The sequence below is a fragment of the Balaenoptera borealis genome, assembly GCF_965194805.1.
Source record: "Balaenoptera borealis genome assembly, chromosome: 11".
In the NCBI taxonomy this organism is placed as follows: Eukaryota; Metazoa; Chordata; class Mammalia; order Artiodactyla; family Balaenopteridae; genus Balaenoptera; species Balaenoptera borealis.
In genome coordinates, this window is record NC_138868.1 from 46,706,502 (window position 1) to 46,732,153 (window position 25,652).

Genomic DNA, 25,652 nt, shown 5'->3' on the forward strand with positions numbered 1-25,652 from the left:
TTTTGCCCATCTTTTAAAACTGAATTGTTTGTTTTCTTACTGTTGAGTTTTGAGAATTCTTTGCATATTCTGGATATAACTCCTTAGCAAATTTATGATTTGCAAATATTCCTAGAAGCTTTAGAGTATTAGGTTTTACGTTTAAGTCTATGATTCCTTTTGAGTTAATATTTTTATATGGTACTAGATATGATCAAAGATTCAATTGCTCTGACACCATTTGTTGCAAAGATTATCCTTTCTCTACTTAATTGCCTTACACCTTTGTCAAAAATCACTTCTCTATATATATGGGGGGTCTGTTTCTGTATATTTTGTTCCTTTCATCTATATATTTACCTTAACATCAGTCTTGAATATCATAACTTTATAATAAAAGTTTAAAAATCAAATAGTGTTTGTCCTCCAATTTTGTTCTTCTTTTTCAGAGTTATTTTGGCTATTCTAGGACCTTTGAATTTCCATATGAATTTTAGAATGTTTTCCCATCTCTATAAAGGAAAAAGCCTTCTGGGATTTGGTTTGGGATTACATTGAATCTTTAGATAAATTTAGAGGAACTAACATTTCAACAATATTGAATCTTCCAATTGATGAATGAGATCAATCTCTCTATTTATTTAGGTCTTTATTATTTATTTAGGTCTCTCAGCTTTTATAGTTTTCAGTGTCCAGGTTTTAACACATTTTGTCAGGTTTATTTAACCCCTAAAATATTTTAGGTGTTAAAATATTTTAACAGGGGACTTCCCTGGTGGTGCAGTGGTTGAGAATCTGCCTGCCAATGCAGGGGACACGGGTTCGAGCCCTGGTCTGGGAAGATCCCACATGCCGCGGAGCAACTAGGCCCGTGAGCCACAATCACTGAGCCTGCGTGTCTGGAGCCTGTGCTCTGCAACAAGAGAGGCCGCGATAGTGAGAGGCCCGTGCACCGCGATGAAGAGTGGCCCCCGCTCGCCACAACTGGAGAAAGCCCTCGCACAGAAACGAAGACCCAACACAGCCAGAAATAAATAATATTTTTTAAAAAAATATATTTTAACACCTAAAATATTTCATTTTTTATGCTATTATAAATGGTTTTGGTTTTGTAGTTTCAGTTTTCATTGCTAGTACATAGAAATACAGTTGACCCTTGAACAACACGGGAGGCTTAGGGGCACCAATCTTTTATGCAGTCAAAAATCCACATAAAACTTTACAGTCCACCTTGTGTATCCATGGTTCTCTGTTCACGGATTCAACCACCTACAGATCATGTAGTACTGTAGTACATATTTAGTGAAAAACTCCACATGTAACTATAACCGCACAATTCAAACCCATGTTCAAGGGTCAGCTGTACAATTTACTTTTGTATATTGATCAAGTATCCTGCAACCTTGTTTAACTCATTTAACAAGTAGCTTTTTTGTAGATTCTAGCAGATTTTCTGCAAAGACAATGATGTTATCTACAATAAAGACAGTTTTACTTCTTCCTTTCTAATCTGGATGCCTTTTATTTGTTTTTCTTGCCTTATTTCACTGGCTAGAACATGCAGTACAATGTTGAGCCTGTACTCTTCCTGATCTTAGGGGAAAAGCATCCAGTCTTTCACCATTAAGTATGATGTATAGCTGTAGGTTTTTCATAAGATGCTTTTATCAGATGGAGGAAATTCTCTTTTATTTCTAAATGCTAAGAGTTTGTATCAGGCATTTCGTCATATGCTTTTTCTGCATTTAATAGTCATATGGTTTTTCTCTCTCAGTTTGTTATGGTGAATTACACTGATTGATTTCAAATATTAAACTCACCCTGAGTTCCTAGGATAAACCTCACTTGGTCATAAGGTACAGTTGACCCTTGAACAATGTGGGACTTAGGGGCACTGACCCTCCTCACAGTCGAAAATCCACATATAACCCTACAGTTGGCCCTCTGTATTCAAGGTACCACATCCTTGAATTCAGTCAACCACAGATTATGTAGTACTGTAGTACATATTTAATGAAAAAAATCCATGTGTAAGTGCAGTTCAAACTTGTGTTGTTCAAGGGTCATGTATTATTCTTTTACTGTATGCTATATTTGATTTGCTAAAATTTTGTGTAGAATTTTCGCATCTGTGTTCATGAAGCATATTGGGCTTTTTAAAAATTTTTATCGAGGGACTTCCCTGGTGGCTCAGTGGTTAAGAATCCGCCTGCCAGTGCAGGGGACATGGGTTCGATCCATGATCTGGGAAGATCCCACATGCCATGGAGCAGCTAAGCCCCTGAGCCACAGCTACTGAGCCTGCACTCTAGAGCCCGCGAGCCACAACTACAGAGCCCGTGTGCCACAACTACTGAAGCCTGCGTGCCTAGAGCCCATGCTCTGCAACAAGAGAAGCCACTGTAATGAGAAGCCCACACACCGCAATGAAGAGTAGCCCCCGCTTGCCGCAACTAGAGAAAGCCCACGCACAGCAATGAAGACCCAATGCGGCCAAAAATAAATAAATTTATTTTTTAAAAAAAGAAAAGAAAGTCTTGTATAAAATCTTTATCAAAATACAGTTGATTTACACATATTGGTTTATTTTTGTAATGTCTTCTGGTTTTGTTATTAGTATAACACTGACCTCATAGAATGAGTTGGGAATTATGCCCTTCTCTTAGATTATTTGGAAGAGTTTGTGTTGAAGCGGTATTAGTTCTTTCTTAAAAGTTTGGTAGAATTCCTAGTGGAACCATGTGTTGAGAGTTTTCTTTGTGGGAAGATTTTTTTACTCAAATTTCAATTTCTGTAATAGATATGGGCCTATTCAGGTTATCTGTTTTCTCTTGTTTGAGGTTTGGTAGTTTGTATAAATATCTTTCAAGGAATTTGTCCATTTCATCTAATTTGTCAATATTGTCAATAACAAAGTTATTCATACTATTTATGATCCTTTTAATATCTGTAGAATTTCTAATAATGTTACTTCTCATTCTTGATAGTGGTAATTTTATCTTTTTTCTTTTTCTAAGCAGTCTGACTAGAGATTTATCAATTTTATTAATCTTTCCAAAGAACCAGCTTTTGGTTTCATTGGTTTTCTTTATCGATTTTCTGTTTTCTGTTTCATTGATTACTGCTTTAATCTTTATTAATTCCCTTCTTCTGCCTGTTTTGACTTTAATTTGCTTTTCTTTTTCTAATCTCTCTAAGTACAAGCTAAGGTCATTGATTTGAGACCATTCTTTTCCAATACAGGCATTTATTGCTATAAATCTCCCCCAAAGTATTGCTTTAGTGGCATCTCACAAATTCTGATATGTTGTGTTTTCATTTTCATTTAGTACAAAGTATTTTCTAATTTCCTTTTTTATTTCCCCTTTGATCCATGAGTTATTTAGTTTCCAAATATTTGAAGATTTTTCTAGATACCTTTCTGCTATTGATTTCTAATTTAATTCCGTTTTGGTCAGAGAATATACTTTGTATGATTTGAATCCCTTTAAATATATTAAGACTTATTGCCCAGAGAGCAGGTTTTCTTGATAAATGTTTTTTATGCACTTGAAAAGCATGGGTTTTTTGCTGTTGTGCTATCAACGTCTATCAGGTTAAGTTAGTTGATAGTGTTATTCAAGTCTATTATATCCTTGCTGATTTTCTGCTTACATTTCCATTAATTACTTAGAGATATTGAAATCTCCAACTATAATTGTGCATTTATTTCTCTTTGCATTTCTATCAGATTTCATTCATGTATTTTGAAGCTCTCTTGTTTGTACATAAACACTCTGGGGTTTTATGTCTTCTTGATTAATTGACCCTTTACCATTATGAAATGACCTTCTTTATCTGTGGTAATGTTCTTTCCTTTGAAATCATCTTCTATTAACATAGCCACACCAGCTTCCTTTTGACTAGTGTCAGTATACTATATATTCTTCCATCTTTTTTTTAAAGTAAACTTTCAGAGCATTTTGACATTTACCAGAAGTTGCTAAGGCAGATAGTTTCCATGTGTACTTGCACAGTTTCTCCTGTCAGCAACCTTTTTTTTTTTAGGTGATAAAATAAAGTATACATAACAACCTTTTTTAAAAGTTTTGTTGAGATATAATTCACATGCCATAATAATGCACCCATTCAAAGTATACATTTCAGTGGTTTTTAGTGTATTCCCTTTCACCATAAGCAATTTTCAAACATTTTTATTACTACAAAAAGAAACACCATACCCATTAGCTGTCACTACCCATTTCCCCTCATCCCCCGAGCCCTAGGCCACAACAAATCTACTTCCTATCTCTATGTATTTGCCTGTTCTGGACATTTCACGTGAATGAAGCCATGCAATATGTAATCTTTCATAACTGGCTTCTTTTACTTAGCATAATGTTTTCAAGGTTCATCCATGGTATAGCATGTATCAGTACCTCATATTTTTTTACTGGCACGTATTACATTGTACATATATACTACATTTTATTCATCAGTTGATACACATTTGGGTTGTTTCCATCTTTTAAATTGAGATATAATTCATATATCGTAAAATTTACTCCTTTAAAGTGTGAAAAGGGCTTTCCTTCTCTATGTAGTAGGGGGTTTCAGCTTTATCTGATCTTCAACATTTGTTACTGCTTATAAATCCATTTTATGACGTCTAAAATTTTATTAACATCATTTATCTGGTGTCTGTTTTCTCATTCTCTTTGTTCTTGTATATTTAAAAATTGTTTTTCTTTTGCTGTCATTTCAGTGGAGTTCAGGGAGCAAAAGAATATTCAATCTGCCACATTTAATTTTAAAATCTCTTAAAATTATTTTTGAAGAAGGAAAATAAATTGTTCAAAATTCCATTACCTTTAATTCATTTTCATTTTGTCTTTTTCCTCCCAGTCTTTGTGTACTTACAGACATAATCATAGCATAATTGACTTGTTTTTCTGAAATATAGCATAAGCACTTCATTCATAAGCACAGTATCATATTAACCACTTTAATGGTAGCATAATATTCTTTTGTGTTAATAATATACCATCATTTGTCTAACCTTTCATCTCTATAGTTAGACATTAAAATTGCTAACTTTGGAGAGGGTATAGCTATTAAAGATAATGCTATAATAAACATTTTTGTTGAGCTTTTGGGCCATTTGCAAGTACACCTAGTAAGAACTATGACTCACCAAATTCCTCCATTTCCTGTGCCAGGACTCACTGATGCCTTTATTCTATTGCTCCTTTTGCAGTTACACCTCAGAGAAAATACCTTGTTATGTATCTACTAGTCTTTTTGCTGATTATATTCTCCCAATCAGGTCCTTTATCCTCCCGGTTTACAGTGCTGTTATAAACAACATCATTAGGTTCATCAGTCCACAGTTTCCAGTAAACACTTATGGATAGATTTTTTTTTGGCTTGTTTCTAAACAGGTTTAAGAATAGTTAAATCAAATATGTTTTAAAATCTGTGAGTTTGTAAAAATATGAATTTAAAAAAGAAAAAGTAATTGTTCATCTGTAATAGATGCTGGAAAAACAAGTCTTTTTTTATTTTTGGTGTTTTTTTGTTAATTTTTTAAATTTATTTTTGGCTGCATTGGGTCTTTGTTGCTGTGCATGGGCTTTCTCTAGTTGTGGCGAGCGGGGGCTACTCTTCATTGCGGTGCATGGGCTTCTCATTGCGGTGGCTTCTCTTGTTGCAGAGCACGGGCTCTAGGTGCATAGGCTTCAGTAGTTGCAGCACGTGGCCTCAGTAGTTGCAGCATGTGGGCTCAGTAGTTGTGACTCACGGGCTCTAGAACACAGGCTCAGGAGTTGTGGCACACGGGCTTAGTTGCTCTGTGGCATGTGAGATCTTCCCAGACCAGGGCTCGAACCCGTGTCCCCTGCATTGGCAGGTGTATTCTTAACCACTGCACCACCAGGGAAGTCCCCAAGTCATTGTTTTTAAAACTGATAAATGAAGGGGTAAAATCATGTTTTTATCCTGCTTTCTAATATACACTATATGTTTGGGTCTCCAAACAGTTGATGAGGGGAAGTTTTTCTTTATAGAAATATTCTAGCTAATAAGTGAGGAAGTAATGGTAGAATGAAAATATTAGTATTTTATTGCTCCTAATGATTAATGAATCTAGGCATTGGCCATCAATGGCCTTTAATATTACAGAAAGAAAGACAACCAGATTTGCCTCTTACAATAGTATCTCCATGAAATATTCTTGCCAAACAATCAAGCCTGAATCTGATCATGCTTCTAGATCCAACTACCAATTTGCAGGAAATGCAGAGGACAAAAGAATATGTCACATGAGACCATTGGGATGTAGTCAGCAACCACCAGACGGATGGAAGTTCTGTTGGACAAATAATCCAGTTTCTTCAAAAAATAGATTGCAAGTGGTGGGGAAAAAAAGAGAGGCAGACAGACAGGTAGAGAAATCTGTAGATTAAAACCAACCTCAGAGATATATAAACTAATGTAATATATGGACCTTATTTGGGTCCTTCCTGAGTCAAACAAACTGATTGTAAAAAAGAATAAAAATAAAAAACAAGGAAAAAAACAAAGAAAAACTTTTTAACATTCATAAGATATATTAAAAATTTAAACACTGACTAGATATTTTATATTAAAGAATTGTTAATTTTTTCAAATAGTAGATTTGTAAAAAGTCTGTGTGAAATAATTTCTCATTAGAAAAATAACCAATGTACAATAACCCAAAAATGTTTATTGGTACAGATAACAATGGGAATATTTCTTAGGCTCCTCTCAAGTAGTTCCAGGAACAACTATTAAATAGTACTGAAACTAATAATCGAAGTTGACAGTTGACATGAACCATTGTTTATAATAGCTAAAAGGTAGAAACAATACAAATATCCATTAACAGGAACAAGGAAATGCTATATATTCATACAGTGGAATTTCACACAATAGTTAAATTGTGATTAAGAAATTAAATTCTTAGCTAAACTACCTGGGTTTGAATCCCAGCTCTGGTTCCACCATTTCCTGGCAATATTCTCTTGGACAAATTACTTAACTTCTCTGTGCCTCAGTTTCTTCCCCTTTAAAACAAGGGTAATAATAGTACTTATCTCAGTGGATCATAAGATTGCTATAAATACTAAGTAAGTAGACAAATATATATAGTGAGAGATCAGTACAAGTTAGTTATAATAATAATAATTATTATTATTATTACCTTAATAAGTCTAGCAACATAATACGTGAAAAGCCAAGTGGCAGAATAAAACACAATATGGTACCATTTATATAAAGTTTAAAAACCTACCAAAAAGGGGCAGGGATTTAGATCCTGTTTTGTGTTTTTAGGAATACGAGACCCAGGCAAAGGACTTGACAACAAGCTAGTATTTGATTTCTACTAAATTCTGGGCCACAAAGGAAAGAAATTGATTCATCCTCTCTTCTCTCAATATTTACTAAGCAGCTTCATACAGAGAATCATTAGAAGGATACGTGGTTTAAGGACTTCAACCCTGTCATTCCAGCTACTGACACTGGCACATCAAATGAATACTGGGCAATGCTTGTGAATGAATATACTTCTTGTGTAGAAATTTTGTGCCTGGATCTTCTAAGCAGCCCAGGAGAGGTTTAGACTATTACGCATTTGCGTTTACTTGCACTCTTCAGTATCAGGTAGTAGAACAGGAAAAACTATGGTAGATTCTCACATTACCTCCGTTTAACTAATTGGATTACTCACCTTTCTGTAAACCCCACTGACTAATGAACACAGTATTCATTGTTGTAGGCCACTCTCTTTCTGTCCCTTCTGAGTTGTTTGTTTACAAAGAGCCAGGTGTTGTGTCCCAATTAATTATATAGTTGAATTAAATATTACATAAATCAATGAAATATAAGATGTATACTTTGAAAAGCATTAATAAGGAATAAAATGCAATATAATCCTGTATATTCTTTATGGATATAAACAGGTATAAAAACATAAATAGGAATGAAAAATACCTAATTCAGGATCATTGTTGCCTGTAGGATAGGAGAGAAATGGGATCAACAGAGGTACACAGTAGGCGTCAACCAGATCTATAATGTTGTATGTCCTTTGTTTAAAAAAAATGCACAGAGCAAATATGTTTAAGATGTGGTTAAGAGTTGATAAATATAGGTTTTGAATACACGTTTTTCCCATTCCTGTCTTCCTTTTGTTTGTCTCTCAAGACTAAGCATTTCACCAGAGTTCATCAGAAAATACTCAGAAGTTAATTCTTAAAGTGACTTAATATGTGGACTTCACAGGCCAGTATAGAATCATAAAAGGGCTGGCTGGCACCATCCCTGAACTGTGCAGTAGGGTACACTTGTATTCCAGTGTCCAGAACTGGATAGGAAATACCCAGCAATTTAAACAGTGAATCTTTGTATTCTAATTATTCTTTTTAAGAACATGACATATTTATGGAATCACTCCTCCCAGGAGCTTTTTCTCCTGAAATCTGGCTTCCCTCTGAACTCCCTAATTGAAGCCTTGGGCCTGGAGAGCAAACGTATCTAGCCAGACAGTCCTTAGACAGTCCTCTCATACTGATATCTTAACCTTCCCTTGACCAACTCGTCTCTGAGATGACTTGTATCCATTTATTTGGATTTGAATCTGGCCTGCTGGTTAATGAGCCCCGTGAAGTTTATTCTCCATATCTTGTCCCATGCTGGGTTTCCTTTGAATGCTTTGTGGCAAATGAATTGCATTGCTTAATCTAGTACCTTCAGAGCTATTTTTTCTAGATAAGGAAGTCAGCGCATTCTTAAACATCTCATAAAATTGCATGGCAAAATATCACTTGTTTATTTAGGATAAAATCATAAGAGTTATTATGAAATGTAAAGTAAATATTATTGCCAAAATTGAAGAGGAAAAAAAGATGCCATTTGACAACAGTATCACCACCACCCTCAAACCTTCAGTGTGGATTGAGTCTCATCTGTGTACAAAATAAAATGTCATAAAGCTGGCATATGGGCCAATTCGAGAAACCATCTTGGGAGAGTCTTTTTTTCCAAACCAAAACAGTGATCAGAATCATGAGATAGTTTTATCTACAGGTGCTTATTTTCTTTGTTTACTAAAACTACTATTAACACTATCATAGAACATAATGAATCTGAACCGCTAAGCAATATCATTGCATCTTTCTCTAGATAATTATAGTTTTGTTTTGTGAAATATCTTAGTTTTTGTATCTTACAGAAATGACATAGAATAATGGAAAACTTTGTCTCTTTTCCCTATTCTTCTACCCATCTTGCTGTGTGACCTTGGGCAAATCCATTTTCTTTATGGGGTCTCTCAAATGTACAGTGAGGGCATGCAGTATTCACCTTCCACCCAACTTTCTAGCCCAGTCAGAATGCATGGCTCCTTTTTTGCAATTCTTATTAAAAAAAAGCCTTATATGGATGGAATCTAGGCAGAATAAGGTGCTACTGCCCTCTGCTGGCCCTAAGAACACACCTACCCACCAGTGCAGTGGCTCTGCCCATCTGAACAGCAAGGAACTCAGTGCCCCTTGCTTGCACTTGAGAAGACATAGCAGGAAACCACAAAGAAAGGAAGCACATTGCATCTTTGGAAAAATAATAATATTTAAAGTATTGGGGAATTAATGATTTCTTATGCATGTATCAGATGCCATCACCATTTGTGACTGACTTGCCACCAAAAAGTGCTTATCCTATAATCCCTTCACCTTGCTGTCATTCTCACCTAGTAAACAAGCTGTGGGTTCTGACCCTTTGGGCCACTGTCACTGTTACACCATTTTTCTGCCTTGGAACACATTCAGTCCACTTTTGTTCAAAAGATTTAGGGAAGTTTTTACATATTCACTTGTAGTTTGTGAATAAACAGGTAGATAATAACTGGTATGTGCCAAGGAAAGTGAATATGCAGCATCAGTGAGAAAACTGCTGAAAGAGGAAGGCAGGGCTTCATTAGACTCTCAGATTCCTATAGCGCTCTGTCAAGTTGTAATAAGAGATTTATAATTAATTATAACTTTCTGTTTTGTTGATGATCCTAAAAGGACTATATGTGAGAAACTGATAAGGATTTGTTAAGAGCTCAGTTTTTCTGAGCTCATCTATATTAATATAATTTCAGAACTCCAAAATATTAGAGTCTGTTGTTACATTGTGTTTGTAAGAAATGGTGCTGCCTCTAACTATACTCAAGGGAAAGGCAGTTGAGAATTATGCTTTTACCTTGTTTAAATTTTATGTCTTTAAACTCTCTTTCACAATAGGCCTGTGCACTGCCACTGAGGTCATTGTTATTTCTTAGAGTGGTTGGGGCAAAAAAAAAAAAAAAAGTTCAACCCACATCCCAAGTGTCCTCAAGCAGAGTATAGAAGGAGTATGTGACTCACAGTATCTGTGGCTCACAGAACCACACACATTTTGTCCTTGATTCCCATAGGTAGAGAGTAGCTGTGTCTTAAATGAGCAGTCTTTGCACAGCTTCCCCTTGGGGATCTCCTGATACTTGCTTCATGGTCAGTTCCAGCTTATAGCCCCTAAAAGAGTTATGGACGATCATCCCAACAGCAGTGCATAGGCCTATCTTGAAAGGGACTTACATATGGGATGCAGAAGTACACAGACTCTACTAGGCAAAATCACAGCCACCCCACTTCCAACTATATAAGTACTAAATTTCATGGTATACATGGTGCCTATTCCAGTTGTAGGTTTAGTCTGTTCTGAACCAAGAAGGAAATTAGCATGTACTGAGCATATAATTTTTACCAGAAATCTTATACATTTGTTATGCATCCCTAAGAAATGAACCAACTTTTTGCTACATAACTGTTATGTATATAACCTTAATAGTGATCTTCAGTGTCCAACATTTTAGAAGAGAATTCGCTTATTAAATTACTTCAAAATAAAACTTACATTATCAAAAACTTTAGCTCTACTGATAGAAAACAAATTAACTCAATTCTAAAGAATAAAACAGAAGAAAAATTATCTGTCTATTGAAAGTATTATCAGGTATTTGCTGAGAAATAATAGATTTAAAATTTTTTGAAACATCTTTAACTTTTAGAGGTGAAAGCAACAGCTATGGAAAGGTGACTCAAATCATTTACTGAAGTTTGGCAATTGTAAGTTGTCTGTAAAATTTAAAACGCAGCATTAATTAAAATCATATCAGAAGTTTCAAGGCAGAATATTACTTTGGGAAACAAAATCCTAAAGTAAAGGAAAAAAACAGATAGTTGTGCTAAACAGTACTTAATTTATTTATGATTCGCTTTCAGTTTCTTTGCAAGATAATTTGCTATAGTAAAAAGAGCAGGAACTTTGGAAACAAACTTTGTGCTTGAAACCTAGTTCCGCCACTTATGTAATTGCTCTACGGCCTTGGGCAATCACTTAAACCTTGAATTTCTGTTTTTTCTTCTTTAAATTGGCAATAATAATGTGCATCTTACAAGATTTTTAGTATAAATGAGATGCATAAATATTTATGAAGATCCTCAAGTGACTGCAGAGTTAGTTTTCTTTCCCTCTGTTAATCACAGAGTAGGGTTTACTCTTACTTAGAAGCCCAGCAGGAAGTTCTGGAAAGGAAGGTTTGGTTTGAGATTACCTTCCCACACCCAGACTTGGTTACCAGAAAATGCCCCAGAAGCCCGGGACAGTCATCTATGGATTATGTGAGCCAGACAGCAGCCTCGGTAGGGAGGTAAATGGCTGGAGTGAGCAGGAGGGAGGGTGCAATTCCTCTTGAGTCCCAAATTCATGATATGCCCTCATTCTGTGTGCAAGGCGAAGCTGTAGGCTCACTCGCATTTCAATTAGTGTCCCCCTAACCCCACCAAAATGTACTCTACTACCAAGTAGAAGAAATTTTGAATTATCTGGAGTTTTATATTTAGGTTGTCATGAATTTTATTATATGTCCTAATTGTAATAAGAGCTACCAACTCTACAGTGCTTGCTGTATGCACACAGTACAGTGTTTAGGTACTTTTCATATATTCTCTAATTCATATAATTCCTTTGATTTTTAGCTGTTGCTAAAATATCCATTTTAATAGATAAAGTGACAGAGACCCTGAAGGATTTGATAGCAAGCCCAAAGTTGCCAGTTAAAAATATGTAAGTTGCTGATTGCTAAGCTTGTACTGCCATAAGATATTGTTTAGATTAATCCTTTTATCACATTCATGATTATCTGTGGCCCCTGTAACCTTCTGAACTGTCATGACTCTGTCAGCCCCATGGTGATGTATATTGTGTGTTCTCACAGAAACTGGCCCCTGGAGTCAGCCAGTTTGCTTACACCTGTGTACAGGACCACCCCATTTGGACGAATCAGCAATTTTGGGAGACAACCTTTTACAATGCGGTGCAGGAACAGGTTCGATCCCTGTATCTCTCAGCCAAGGAAGACAATCATGCCCCACATCTGAAGCAAAAGGTAAGATAAAGAAAGGTACTTGTGTGGGGCTGGGGTCCTGCCTTCAAGGAAAGCTTACTCAGGTATTCCCAGGGCCAAAGGAAATCTAGCCACTTCCTATCAGTGTATTTGGGGTTTACTTTAGGAAGCCCTCTGGTGAGCATCTTTCTCCTGTTGATTTCTGACATTTTTTTCCATAATAACTTCTTACTACAGTTCTGTAGCACTAGAATTGTTTTATTGTATTTTAATAAATAAGAATTCCCTGGAAACAATTATAGGAAGTTGAACAGAAAGAATAAACCTAAAATACCTAGGCAGATGTCTTTATGCAATTAACTTCTTGAAGAAATGTCAAATTAAAGTCAGTTGACTCTAAAATAAATGCTCAAAAGTATGCCAGCAATAAATCTAGGTCTTCTTTTAGGAGTATTCTATATGTTTCCATATATTTTTATCACCATAAAATAAATTTAAGGAAACTATCAAGAAAATAGTTTAAAATAAAGAAAATTGGTTTTAATTTGAAAGAGCAGTTTAAATTTTTCTGAAATTTTGAAATGTTATACACTAGCTGTCTGGTCTTGGGCAATTCACTTTACCTTTCTGTGCCTTATTTCTACATTGGTAAAATCAATAGATAAGATTATTGTAAGATTTTAATGTCTAATACAAGTAAAGGACATTGAAGAGTTCCTGGCACATACTAAATAATAACTGTTAGAAATTACTGTCCTCATTAATTGAACTTAAAGCAGCACTAAGGGCTGATTATCAGTGTTGATTCACTTGAAGAGTAGTTTGTTTGTTTTTTTTTAGTTTTTTTAATTTATTTTTTTATTGAAGTATAATTGAAGAGTAATTTTTTTTTAAATTTTATTTATTTATTTATTTTTGGCTGTGTTGGGTCTTCGTTTCTATGCGAGGGCTTTCTCTAGTTGTGGCAAGCGGGGGCCACTCTTCATCGCGGTGCACGGGCCTCTCACTATCGCGGCCTCTCTTGTTGCGGAGCACAGGCTCCAGACGCGCAGGCTCAGTAGTTGTGGCTCACGGGCCCAGTTGCTCCGCGGCATGTGGGATCTTCCCAGACCAGGGCTCGAACCTGTGTCCCCTGCATTGGCAGGCAGATTCTCAACCACTGCGCCACCAGGGAAGCCCCTGAAGAGTAATTTTTAATCCTATTTGCTGGGCTAATACATTGCTGCTGATCCTTTCCTCCATTTTAAATTTGCCTTATATTATGTGAGATAAATGAACCTCGATAGCTAACTGAAACTACCTAGTATTCACATATTTCTATGACCTCAAGTAATTTTAAACATATTATTGATCTATTATTGAGTATGATAAGAACAGAAACTTTAATAACAAATAGCACTATATGACATCTATCTGATATTTCAAATTATTGTTGTACAGTTAGCTTTAATTGTTTTCTCTTAATTTAAAACTCTGATTTTTCTTTCAAAACACCAGATGCACTTGGAAAAGGGGTAACTTGTAGCAGATCCAAAGAGTATTAGCTCGAAATCGTATTCTAGAAATAATTGGCCTGGTGGGGTGCTTCTGATAATTTTTAAAGAAGATGTGGTGCTAACATTGGTATATCTCAAAAACGTTCATAGAGCAAATACATGTCACTGCTTCTGTGTCCTCTATTCTATAAAAGTCTGTCTCTGAGCCCCAGTTTAGGTATGAGTGAGACTATAGATATACCAGCTCTTCATAAGCTGTAAAGTGCTGTGCAGATGTGGGTTACTGCTGTTGTTTAACTCTTCAGCCTATAGGAAACCCCTCTTAAAAATCCCATGGACACCTATATACCCATGTGGTGATAATGTTTGATTCCCATATTTACAAAGAAACCTAGCTCTATTTTTTTGTGACTTTGGTCATTCTATCTTCTTCTCCAAAGAGCAGAAGAAAAGAAACATAGCAGAGTATTAGAAAATACTACTGGCACATTTGACCTGAGCATTAATAGGTACTTCAGGTCAACAATTTGTTATAACTGGCAACTTGAAGGGGATAGAGCCATAGAGATAAATCAGTGCAGTGAAATGTTAGCAATGAGAAGTGTGTTCATCTTTGTTTTGCTGCTGCTTCCTTGGGTTTGTCATGTGGTTCCATTCAAGGCCTGTTGGAGCTCAGAAAAAAAGACTAGGTTTCATGTTGTTGTTGTTATATTTTGTTTATATATTTTCATTTTTACTGACATAGGTATTTGATAGATGAATTATTAGAACATCTTCCATGTTTTTTGAAGCTCATGTGAAGTGATAGATTTGGATTTTTTTTAATTTTTATTATTTTTTTTAAATTTTGGCTACGTTGGGTCTTCGTTGCTGCAGACAGGCTTCCTCTAGTTGCGGCGAGCGGGGGCCACTCTCCGTTGCAGCGCACAGGCTTCTCATTTGCGGTGGCTTCTTTTGTTGCGGAGCACGGGCTCTAGGTGCGAGGGCTTCAGTAGTTGCAGCACGTGGGCTCAGCAGTTGCGGAACACAGGCTCTAGGGAGCATGGGCTTCAGTAGTTGCAGCATGCAGGCTCAGTAGTTGTGGCTCACGGGCTCCAGAGCAGAGACTCAGTAGTTGTGGCACACGGGCTCAGTTGCTCTGCAACATGTGGGATCCTCCCGGACCAGGGATCGAACCCGTGTCCCCTGCATTGGCAGACGGACTCTCAACCACTGCACCACCAGGGAAGTCCCAGATTTGGATATTTTTGCTTTGGTTTTTAGGGTAAACTGCCTGATGACCAATATCAGGAGAAGACAGCAATGGACCTGGCAGCCGAGCAGCTACGCCTTTGGCCTACTCTGAGCAAATCAGCTCAGCAGGAGCTGGTGCAACGTGAGGAAAGTACTGTCTTCAGTCAGGCCATTCACTTTGCAAACCTCATGGTCAATCTGCTAGTTCCACTAGATACAAGTAAAAACAAGCTCCTAAGAACGTCAGCACCAGGAGACTGGGAAAGTGGGAGCAACAGCATTGTCACAAACAGGTACCAAATGTGGACACACAGAGACCCTCCTATTCTTCTTGGCTTAGCACAGAATATAAAGTATTTCGGGTAAATATTGCTATACATATTTCAAAAATTAACCATTTTCCTCATCTTCAGACTTGCTCAGCTTTTCTCTATTAAAAGACTTTCATACATCCAACTATTGTTAATCATCTCCCATACTCTCTTCTCTTTTATGACCTCTGATTTTTCAAATGTCTCAACCACTACTGATCCAGCCCTTCAGTTACTTTCCACCACAGCAATTTACAGAAAGCACTCTGGAAAATTACTAATGAACTCCTTCTTGTCAAAGTGATTACTTGTTTCTTGGCCCTCCTTTTCCTCAGTTTATCCATTGCATTTGCCTATAATCATGTCCTCAACCATTCCTTGCTCTTAACCCTACTACTTCCCATACCACTGAGAATAAAACCATAAGGCCTAACAGGATCTGGCCCCTGGCTATTGCTCAGACCTTATTTCCTATCACTCTTCTATCAACGAAACTGGTATCCCTGTTCAACATTCGAGGCATGATACTGCCTCAGGGCCTTTGTACTTCTTGTTCCTGCAATCTGGAATACTCTTCCTGAAATAGGCATAAGAATCACCCCCTCACTTCATTTAGTTCTCTGCTCTAATGTCACCCACCCAGAGAGGCCTTCCTGACTTCCCTGTCTTAAGTAACACATCTATCACTTGCTCATACCTTTTTTTTCTTTCATGACATTTTCTACAATCTGATTTACATAGTGAGTGGCTAAGGCACCTAAGTTCGTTAATGCTTTGGGATGGTGTGATGGCCAAATTCACTGGTTTGCTTTACTTCTAACACTGATTCAGCTAATGTGGTTGGATTTGGAAGAAAGAGAAGTGAGTAGTTTAGAATTGACCGTGAGTCTTTTCCATGACTATCAGTCTAAAAGAAGTCATAGGAGGCAGGAGTATTTATTGAATTTAAAAAAAAAAAAAAAAAGCAGCACGGGCAGGTATTACACTTTCACATCTGCTCCATTTCAAATTTATTCCCTTCTTTTACATGATTTTTATCACCTACAGACAAATGATGGCTTCAAAGTGACCAAAATGGTTGTGATTCACTGACAGAAAGAAAAATATTGGCAAGAGAAGGGTTCATAGGACAATTTTGTTCTTCCATTTGGAAAAATACGCTACTTGCTGAGAAAAGTTCTTTTACTTTGCCTACCAGGGACATGTCGCCCGGTTGCCAAAGGCCAAAGATAGCCATATTACTTTGTCTGGCTCCATGTGGCAATTAATTTGGAAGGACAAGTTTTTTTAGAAGGTTCAAGTATCAGATAAAATTTAAAGTCTCTTTTTGTTTTATTTTCCGTGGTTCGTGAGTTCCTCTTAGAAAAATGACAGAAGGTATTCCTTACAAAAACAAATCTGGATCCAAAGAACAATGCCTGACAATAGCTTCCAAATGTAGGCAAACAGAACATCATGTTTCACCACCATCACTTATAGAGAAGCCATGGAGTTAAGTGAGGTTTCTACTTGAGTATACATCCCTTTGAGCAAGTTTAAATTGCTATGGAAGATCACTGTGATATAGTAGTCATTTGTTTTACTGACCATGATTTCTTTCCTGGACTTTCTTAGTATTGCAGGAAGTGTAGCTGAGAGCTATGATACAGAAAGTGGGTTTGAAGATTCAGAGAATAATGACATTGCCAATTCTGTTGTGCGTTTTATTACCCGATTTATTGACAAAGTTTGTACAGAGAGTGGAGTTACTCAGGATCACATCAAGAGCCTGCATTGCATGATACCAGGTAATTACTTTGCAGATATTAAAGAACCAGAATATTAGAGATAACTGAATAAGAATTATTCGTATGGGTCTATTTTCTCCAGCATAATACTTGGCTTCCATGCAGTTTAGCCATGCTATTTATTTTTGTTTCGATTAGTTTTTTTCAATAGTTTTAAATTATAGTAAAATATATCATAAAATTTGCCATTTTAAACTTTTTTAAGTGTAAAATTCAGTGGCATTAATTATATTCACAATGTTGTACAACTGTCACCACCTGTCTATTACCAAAACTTTTTCATCACCCCAAACAGACACTCTGTACCCATTAAGCAACAGCTCCCCATTCTCCACCCTCTAGCCCCGGTTACCTCTAATCTACTTTCTATCTCTATGAATTTGCCTGTTCTAGATACTGCATATAAGTGAAATCATATAATACTTGTCCTTTTGTGTCTGGTTTATTTCATTGAGCATGTTTTCAAGGTTTATCCAGTTGTAGCAGGTATTGTAACTTCATTTCCTTTTATGACTGAATAATACTCTAATTGTATGGTTATACCACACTTTATTTATCCATTCATCTGTTGATGGACACTTGGATTGTTTTGACCTTCTGGCTGTCGTGAACAGTGCCACTATGAATATTCATGTACAAGTATCTGAGTCTTATTTTCAGTTCTTTTGGGTATATACCTCGGAATGGAATTACTGAGTCATATGGTAATTCTGTGTTTAACTTTTTGAGGAACCACCAAACTATGATAAGTTTTTAATTCTAAAATATCCAGAATTTGTTTTAATTCTGCTTGTTTGGTACTCTTTCATTTTGAATACTCTGATTCATCCCAGGAATTGTAGCTATGCACGTTGAAACCCTAGAAGCAGTGCATCGAGAGAGTAGAAGACTTCCACCTATACAGAAGGTAATTATTCCAGACTACATGCTTTCAGAGTATGAAATTTCTTAAAAATAGCAACAGTAGACAGTTGTGCCCCCAGAAAGTACCTTCTCCTAACCTTCTACAGAGACCAGCTCTAGTTTTAATGATACATTAAACTTTGAGAGGAGTTTACATGTAGATCCTCATAAAAAAAGATACTGAAACAAAATAGTGGATCAACAAAGGAGCAATAATAACCTCTTGCTGAGTCTACTTTTATAGGCAAGGCATAAATTATGAACATTCGAACTTCCAAGCCCAAGCCACGATTTTATGCCCTGCCTATTTCCCCCCAAAAATGACTTAAGGCAATTACCATAAAATCACCAGTTTCCTGAATCTGTATGCATTACAAGCATACATCGCAAACATCTGGGAAGTCTATTAAAAATTGAGAGGCCTGAATCCCAACCCAGCCTCCTGAATAGGAGTACCCTGGGACTTGGCCTGGGAATCTGTACTTTAACAAGCCTCCCAGATGATTATTTTGCAGTTAGTCTGGCACCAGTCTGTGGGACTAGGGTTCAAGACCCTCTTACCTATATAACAGAACTACTAAAAATAAATTCAAAGGAGAAATCAGAAGCCAGATGGAAAGGAGAGATAATTCTATCAGAAATCTGACACACAGTGATCATTATGGCTTTACATTTAGCTCTGGCTTTACATTTAGCTCTGAGCTTCCTAGAGCCAACAAAAAGAATAGTGCTGATTTATACAGTTTTTATTGCTCAGTAAAAAAAAAATCATAAGCATATTAGGTCTTCAGGAGAGATGGATTTTTTTGTCTAGCACTGAACACTTCAGGGGAGTGTATCATGTGGTTCCTTACTTCCCAAGATGTATAAATGGTCATAGCTTGACCATTTTTTGTGTTAATCTTTATAAAAGGCTAAGAAAGGCTCTTTAAAGATGCATCCATTTTTAAAAAATATTTGTTTTTTCAATTTTCAAATTAACAATGCTTTTATATAAAATTGAAACATTAAAGAAGCACACATTGTACAAAATGAAAGTCCCCCATGGTCCTCCTCACCCTGACCTCTACCCTTAACCATGATAGCACCACCTTTAACAGTTTGATTCATATTCTAAAAGGGGATCATAATATACACACTGGTTGGTAGCTCTTTTTTTACTTAGCAATGTATTCTGGCATCTTTCTATGTTTACATATATAGATCCATGTCATTCTTTTTAATGGTTGCAAAATGTTCCATTGAATAGTTATCTCAAAAAGTTTAGTAATTTCCAATGATTTTACTGTGAATAAGCAATGCTGAGAAGAATCTTTTTACATTTGGATATAGAAACATCATTTCTGCCTCTTCCCAAATCTGTTTACTCATTTTGGCTACTTGGGAAGTCTGGCTCAAATTTTTTAGATCTGTAACTGCAAAGATAACCTTGGCCTAAGGGTTGGAAATCCCACTAGAGTTGTGTTTAAATTAACTGTCTCTGTTGCTAGCCCAAGATTCTTAGACCTGCTCTACTGCCAGGAGAAGAAATTGTTTGTGAAGGTCTTCGAGTCCTGCTGGATCCTGATGGAAGAGAAGAAGCCACTGGAGGCCTTCTTGGAGGCCCTCAGCTCCTGCCAGCAGAAGGAGCCTTGTTCCTCACCACATACAGAATTCTGTTCAGAGGGACTCCCCATGATCAGCTAGGTATGGCTCATATAATGCCATCAGAACAGGGTTATCTATGTGCTACATGAGGCTTTGATTCCATCTGTGTGCAGTGATTTGCGGGTCAGTTCAGATTCAGAGTAAGCCTTTTTGCCACACAGCTTTTTTTTAGAACTTTTGTCTGTCAAAGCTAATGATAATTTGGATCATAGATTCTTATTTGAAGAACCAAAGGTATCTTCTAGAGAGCAAACCACGGTTCATCCACTGAAACTATAATAATTTCACGAGGCAGCATTTTGTGACTTAGGGATATTCATAGTATCCAGCTACTAACATCCTCTGCTGATTTGCCCCACCTTCCGAGTCCTGCAGTAAACTGTAAGGCTGAGGTTTTCCAGACTCATGATCCCTTTTGTGGAAGGGTGTGCTAAGCATTGCAGGACTGTACAGCACTAACTAACTAACCCCACTTCTCTCATTCCATTTCAACTAACCCCATTCCTCTCTTAGCAGACCTCTCTTCTATTCAGTAAACTCCCTCAACTTCTATTTTCTACTACGCTCTACAATCTTCTGTATTAGAAAGGAATAGCATACCATATCAAGTCCGAATTATCTTTTTTAAGTCTCTATATAAACTAGTCTCTATATAAACTATTCTGGTTGATAGGAAAAGCATATAAGGTTTTGGGTAAAAATATTGGATCCAAATCAAGAAGCTCAAGTTTAGATCACTGTTGACCAATCTTGATATCTCAAGTGAGTCCCCTAACCTCTCTGAGTTTCAATTTCCCCTTTTATAAAATTAGGGAATTGGACTTGCTTGGTGATAATGCAGTTGCTCTCAGCCTTGACTGCGTATATGAATTATCTGGGAAGCTTTAAAAAAAAGGTTTTTTTTTTCTGGGCCTAACTCTCAAACAATTGAATTAGAATCTGTAATAGGATTCTAGGAGGGGGAGGACCCAGGCATCTGTGTATTTTTGTTACATACTGAGGATTGAGAAACATTGGGATAAATGGTCACTAGAATTCTTTCCTCATCTGAAATTATTTATTCAATAGCATTTGATGAGTGTGTACTATGTGTTGTGCACTTTGTTAGACAGTGGAATTCAGATGTGTAAACTGTATTATCTTCAAAATCTCACAGTTGTATAATCCCTTGCTTAGATAGCATCAAGATGGTTTATTGGTCATAAAGATTGCTTACCACATGAAAAGCAAAAAGCTCGTAAAATTCAATAAAGAAAATGAATCAGCAGGAATAGTTGTGCTCTTCTGAAAAAGAGTGAAAAAGAGAGCAAAATTTCTCAATCCTCTCCTGTCATGTTACTGTAAATAAATTACATTTGTATTTGTAAGCAAGTATATTTTTAAAACTAAATATCTAGTACTTAAAGCATTTTTTTGTACTAAAACCTTTGTGAACTCAGTGGCCATAAACATATATTTTGGGCATATAAATATATGAGATACTTGGTCATTTAAATTGCTCTAATTTATGTCTTTTAAAGAAATCAAAGCCGTATTTAGTGTGAAAGCTTGTATTGGTCTCTTGTTTTTTCCTGACAATTTTTGGGTTAATTTCACATTTTAGGAAAATTATTTTCATCAGAGAAAAGTTTTGTATTTGCCTCTTTTATTTTATTTCTCTTTTTAAGTTAATTTAAATTTTAAAATTTCTCCTTTAATGCCACATAGAAATCTGATCATTTGACATGTGTTATATAAGCATAAGTCATTTAATACATCTTAGAACTTAAATCCTGTGTATGTCTTGATTTTGTTTAGTCTCTGGGTATGAGTCTAATATAAGAATTTTCCAGGTTAGGAATTTAGAAGTTCAGGGACTGAGGAATTCTGATAATAATAAGTAGATTACTTAATATATGGGCTCTTAAGTCAGATAAACCTAGTTCAAATCTTACCCCCTTTGGCTTACTAGCTGAGGGGCCTTGCCCATTGCTACTCCTTTCTGTTACTTGTACCGCTGCCTGAAATGCCCACCCTTTTCCCCTCTGCAGGTCCAAACCTACATTCTCTTCAATACTTACCTTCTCTCTCACTTCTTCCAGCAATCAGTCTCTAGCCATCTAGCATGCAGAAGTCTTCTCCTCTTCTGAAATATTTAAAGCCATGTTCCCTCAAACCTAGGAGCTAATTGCATGTTGTTGTATTCTGTATTCTGCATGTGACTTTCCTCCCCCATGGGGAACTGTGAGCTCTCCAAGGGAAGCTTCATGTGTGCTACTTCTTTTCTAGATGCTCATCTTCATACCCTCAGGTAGTTGATAAATAATTATTTGTATTTTCCCCTTCTTGCTTTAATATTTAAACTCCTGAAAATCTTGGGCCTAAGCCCAATCATATATCTTCTGAAGGCACATATACATAGTATAGCACCTTTATACAAAAACAAACTTGAACAATCTTTTCTCTTTTGCTTTATTATTACATTAAATATGATAAATGTCTTTTCAGTATTTGAAGATACTTCTTTTCTTCTGTATAAAACCTACCCTTCCTATAAGATACCTTAAACCAGATGATCTTGTGTGGCACATAATAGGCTGGGGAACTAGAATGAAGACTGGCAGGCTGGGACAGTTCCTTCACTCCGGGAAAGGATTGTTTCTCAGGAATGAATTGCCGTGCAACAAAATTAATGAATGCGATTCTAGAGTCGTGGCACTTTCTCTCACTGCATTCCTGGACATTGTCCTCTCCAGACACATTTCTCCGGCAGAGGCTGGTGAAATGAGCAGCAGAGACTCTAGAAATGAGCGGTTCGGGCTTCCCTGGTGGCGCAGTGGTTAAGAATCCGCCTGCCAATGCAGGGGACACGGGTTCGAGCCCTGGTCTGGGAAGATCCCACATGCCGCAGAGCAACTAAGCCCGTGAGCCACAACTACTGAGCCTGAGCTCTAGAGCCCACGAGCCACAACTACTGAGCCCACACACCACAACTACTGAAGCCCGCGCGCCTAGAGCCTGTGCTCCGCAACAAGAGAAGCCACCACAATGAGAAGCCCGCATGCAGCAATGAAGACCCAATGTAGCCAAAAATAAATAAATAGATTTATTTTAAAAAAAGGAATGAGCTGAAAGGTGCTGTTGCTTAGTCTGTACCCTGTCTTCCTATAGTTGGTGAGCAGACTGTTGTGCGAAGTTTTCCCATTGCCTCCATCACCAAGGAGAAGAAGATCGCAATGCAGAACCAGCTACAACAGAACATGCAAGAAGGATTGCAGATCACATCAGCATCTTTTCAGGTATTAAGAAAGGGAGCCATTCATCTGCTGTTTAAAAGTTTTCTACAAATGATGTCATGGCCACTTTCTTTTGATCATATGGTCAGGAGTTAGAGGATGAGGAGAATCAGAGGGTCTGAGAGGGTAATCTTTGATTGAGTCAACTCTTGAATGGTATTGGATTTAATCCTCCATTTCCTGAGCCCTGCGGTCAACTCAGCGTAATAACAGATTATCTGTCGATATTCAGTGATCTTAGAAATTCAGACACACACAGTTGACTCTTATTCTGTGCCAAGTCATACCTCAGTTTGTGTTTGATAAAGCCTTTAGACAGAAAGCATCTCTTGGGATCTATTTCAGAAGGCAGTGCCCTGTGGCTCTTCTGTGGAAGAGGTAGAGCTCTGAGAATTATAGCTAAGTCTAAGGTTCTAACTAAGTAACCCCTGATGAAGCAAAGGTTTTTTCAGGGAGCTCTGAACGTATCAGAACTTGTGAAATTATTGATGCAAAGCAGACACTTGGAAGAGTGATCTTTTCTTAATTTTCCTTTTTTTATAATTCTCGGTCTGCAACATTGTGCTCTTCTCACTCTTCCTGCCTTGTCTCTGACTTCTCAGATTTGCAGGGGTTCCAGTTCTTGCCTCGTTCCTTCCAGGCAAGAAGCCCTCCCTAGTACCTCCATATGCTAATTGTGTGAAATGTAAGTCTGCTGATCTCTAGGCCCAGACCTTCACTGGTCACCTGAGAGCACTGACCTCCTAGAGATTTCTTCACTATTCCAACTGCCAAAGGACTCTAAACTAGAATGCTGCATGGGTCTACTGGCTAGGATTCTAGTCAAACTGAATTTTTTCTTCCTAGATTTATAGTATCTCTGGGTAGGAAGAGACCTTCTTAGGTCAAATTCCCTATCTAGAACCAACAGTTAATAAATGAGAAGGACATGTTTCCTGCTCCAGCCACTATAAGTTAATTTCCCTATCCCATCATAGAAAAGATAGTCTTGAATTCCCTGGCGGTCCAGTGGTTAGGACTCTGTGCTTTCACTGCCGAGGGCCTGGGTTCATTCCCTGGTGAGGAAACTAAGATCCCACAAGTCGTGCAGCTCAACCAAAAAAAAAAAAAAAGAAAGAAATGAAAAGAAATTGAGAAAAGATAGTCTTAAAGAAACTCAACTTCAAGATACACGATTTTCCTTGCTAACTAACCATCTATAACAAGTAAACCTTTCTGAGCCTTTTTTATTTTTGAAATTTTTAAATTTTATTGCATGATATCCAAGGTCCCTTCAACTTTGAAACTCTTGCCATTTAGTATTATTATTTTTTTGTTATTTCAGTAATTTGGGGGGAAGCTATCTGGAAATCCTTAATGTTTCTGATATGTTTAATTTCTTTTGTCCCTAGTTGATTAAAGTAGCATTTGATGAAGAAGTGAGTCCAGAAGTGGTAGAGATCTTTAAGAAACAGCTGATGAAGTTTCGTTATCCTCAGTCCATTTTTACCACCTTTGCTTTTGCTGCTGGACAAACTACCCCACAAATAATTTTACCCAAGCAGAAGGAAAAGAACACTTCCTTTCGGTAAGAAGACAGGTTTCTTCATTTCAGCCCTCCCATAGTTGACTGTCAGGCGAAGTGACCTATCTTTTGGGTCAATATGTGACTGTTTCTTTTGTTTGCTGTTTTGTCACACCCATTGAACCAAGCTCAGGAGTTATGGAACAGCAGCATCAATATATGTAACTATCATGTCCATTGCTCATGATGCATTTTTAGAATGTGAAATTCTGTTTTCCCTTTTTCCTGTACTGATCGCTTTCTAACTTCAGTTTTCATTAATATCCAGGCCTAGTAGACAGTTTTGCTCTGGTCTAGAGATGAGAATGTTTATTTTTTCTTTTTCTTTTTTTGTAACTTTTTATTTAGATATAATTTCAAATTTATAGAAAAGTTACAACATAGTACAAAGGATTCCTGTATACCCTTTACCCAGATTCACCAGTTGTTTGTTTTATTCCATTTTCTTTATCATTTTCTCTCTCATATATATATTTTTTCTAAACCATTTGAGTTACATATAAAATGCCCCTTTATCCTTAAATACATCAATATACATTTCCTAAGAACAAAGACATTATCTTATATAACCACAGTACAGTAATCACAACCAGGAAATTTAATTGGCATAAAACTTTTATCTAACCCAGATTCCATATTCAAATTTTGCTTATGAGCCTTTACAGCTACTTTTTTTTTCTGTCTGGTACAGGATCCAATCCAGGATCAGGCATTGCATTTACTTGTCATACTTCTTTAGTAGAAATCCTTATTTTCTGATGAAAATGTTGAGGAATTCATGTTGAAACTTTTAAATTTCAGTTATTACAAAATAACAATTGCTTTAAAATTCTCTTCAGTTAGTGATAAAATATAAGGCTTAACATTTCAGTCCATTCATCATCAAACACCTGGAATTTGGGCATCTGCTAGTACAAATTACATATTAGGGAGTACTCTGCAGACTTTGGAGAAAAGGCCTTCCTTTTGCCTGAAAGTGGGGTAGATTGGGGATTATAGGTGATTTGAAGTTGCAAACAGTATGTCA

The 25,652-nt window shown here is 36.8% G+C and overlaps 1 protein-coding gene across 15 annotated transcripts in view; it reads left to right on the top strand.

Moving 5' to 3' along the window:
• The window catches only part of SBF2 (SET binding factor 2), a 468,341-nt gene that overhangs the window by 380,571 nt on the left and 62,118 nt on the right, over positions 1–25,652 (top strand). For 12 of the 15 annotated variants that reach the window (XM_082341351.1, XM_082341368.1, XM_082341365.1 and 9 more), the window contains 7 exons: positions 12,281–12,451; positions 15,169–15,431; positions 17,064–17,236; positions 18,070–18,143; positions 19,630–19,825; positions 22,937–23,064; positions 24,453–24,628. In XM_082341351.1, the coding sequence (XP_082197477.1) occupies positions 12,281–12,451; positions 15,169–15,431; positions 17,064–17,236; positions 18,070–18,143; positions 19,630–19,825; positions 22,937–23,064; positions 24,453–24,628 (1,181 nt within the window). The other 3 variants (XM_082341359.1, XM_082341354.1, XM_082341355.1) reach the window with 3 other exon arrangements.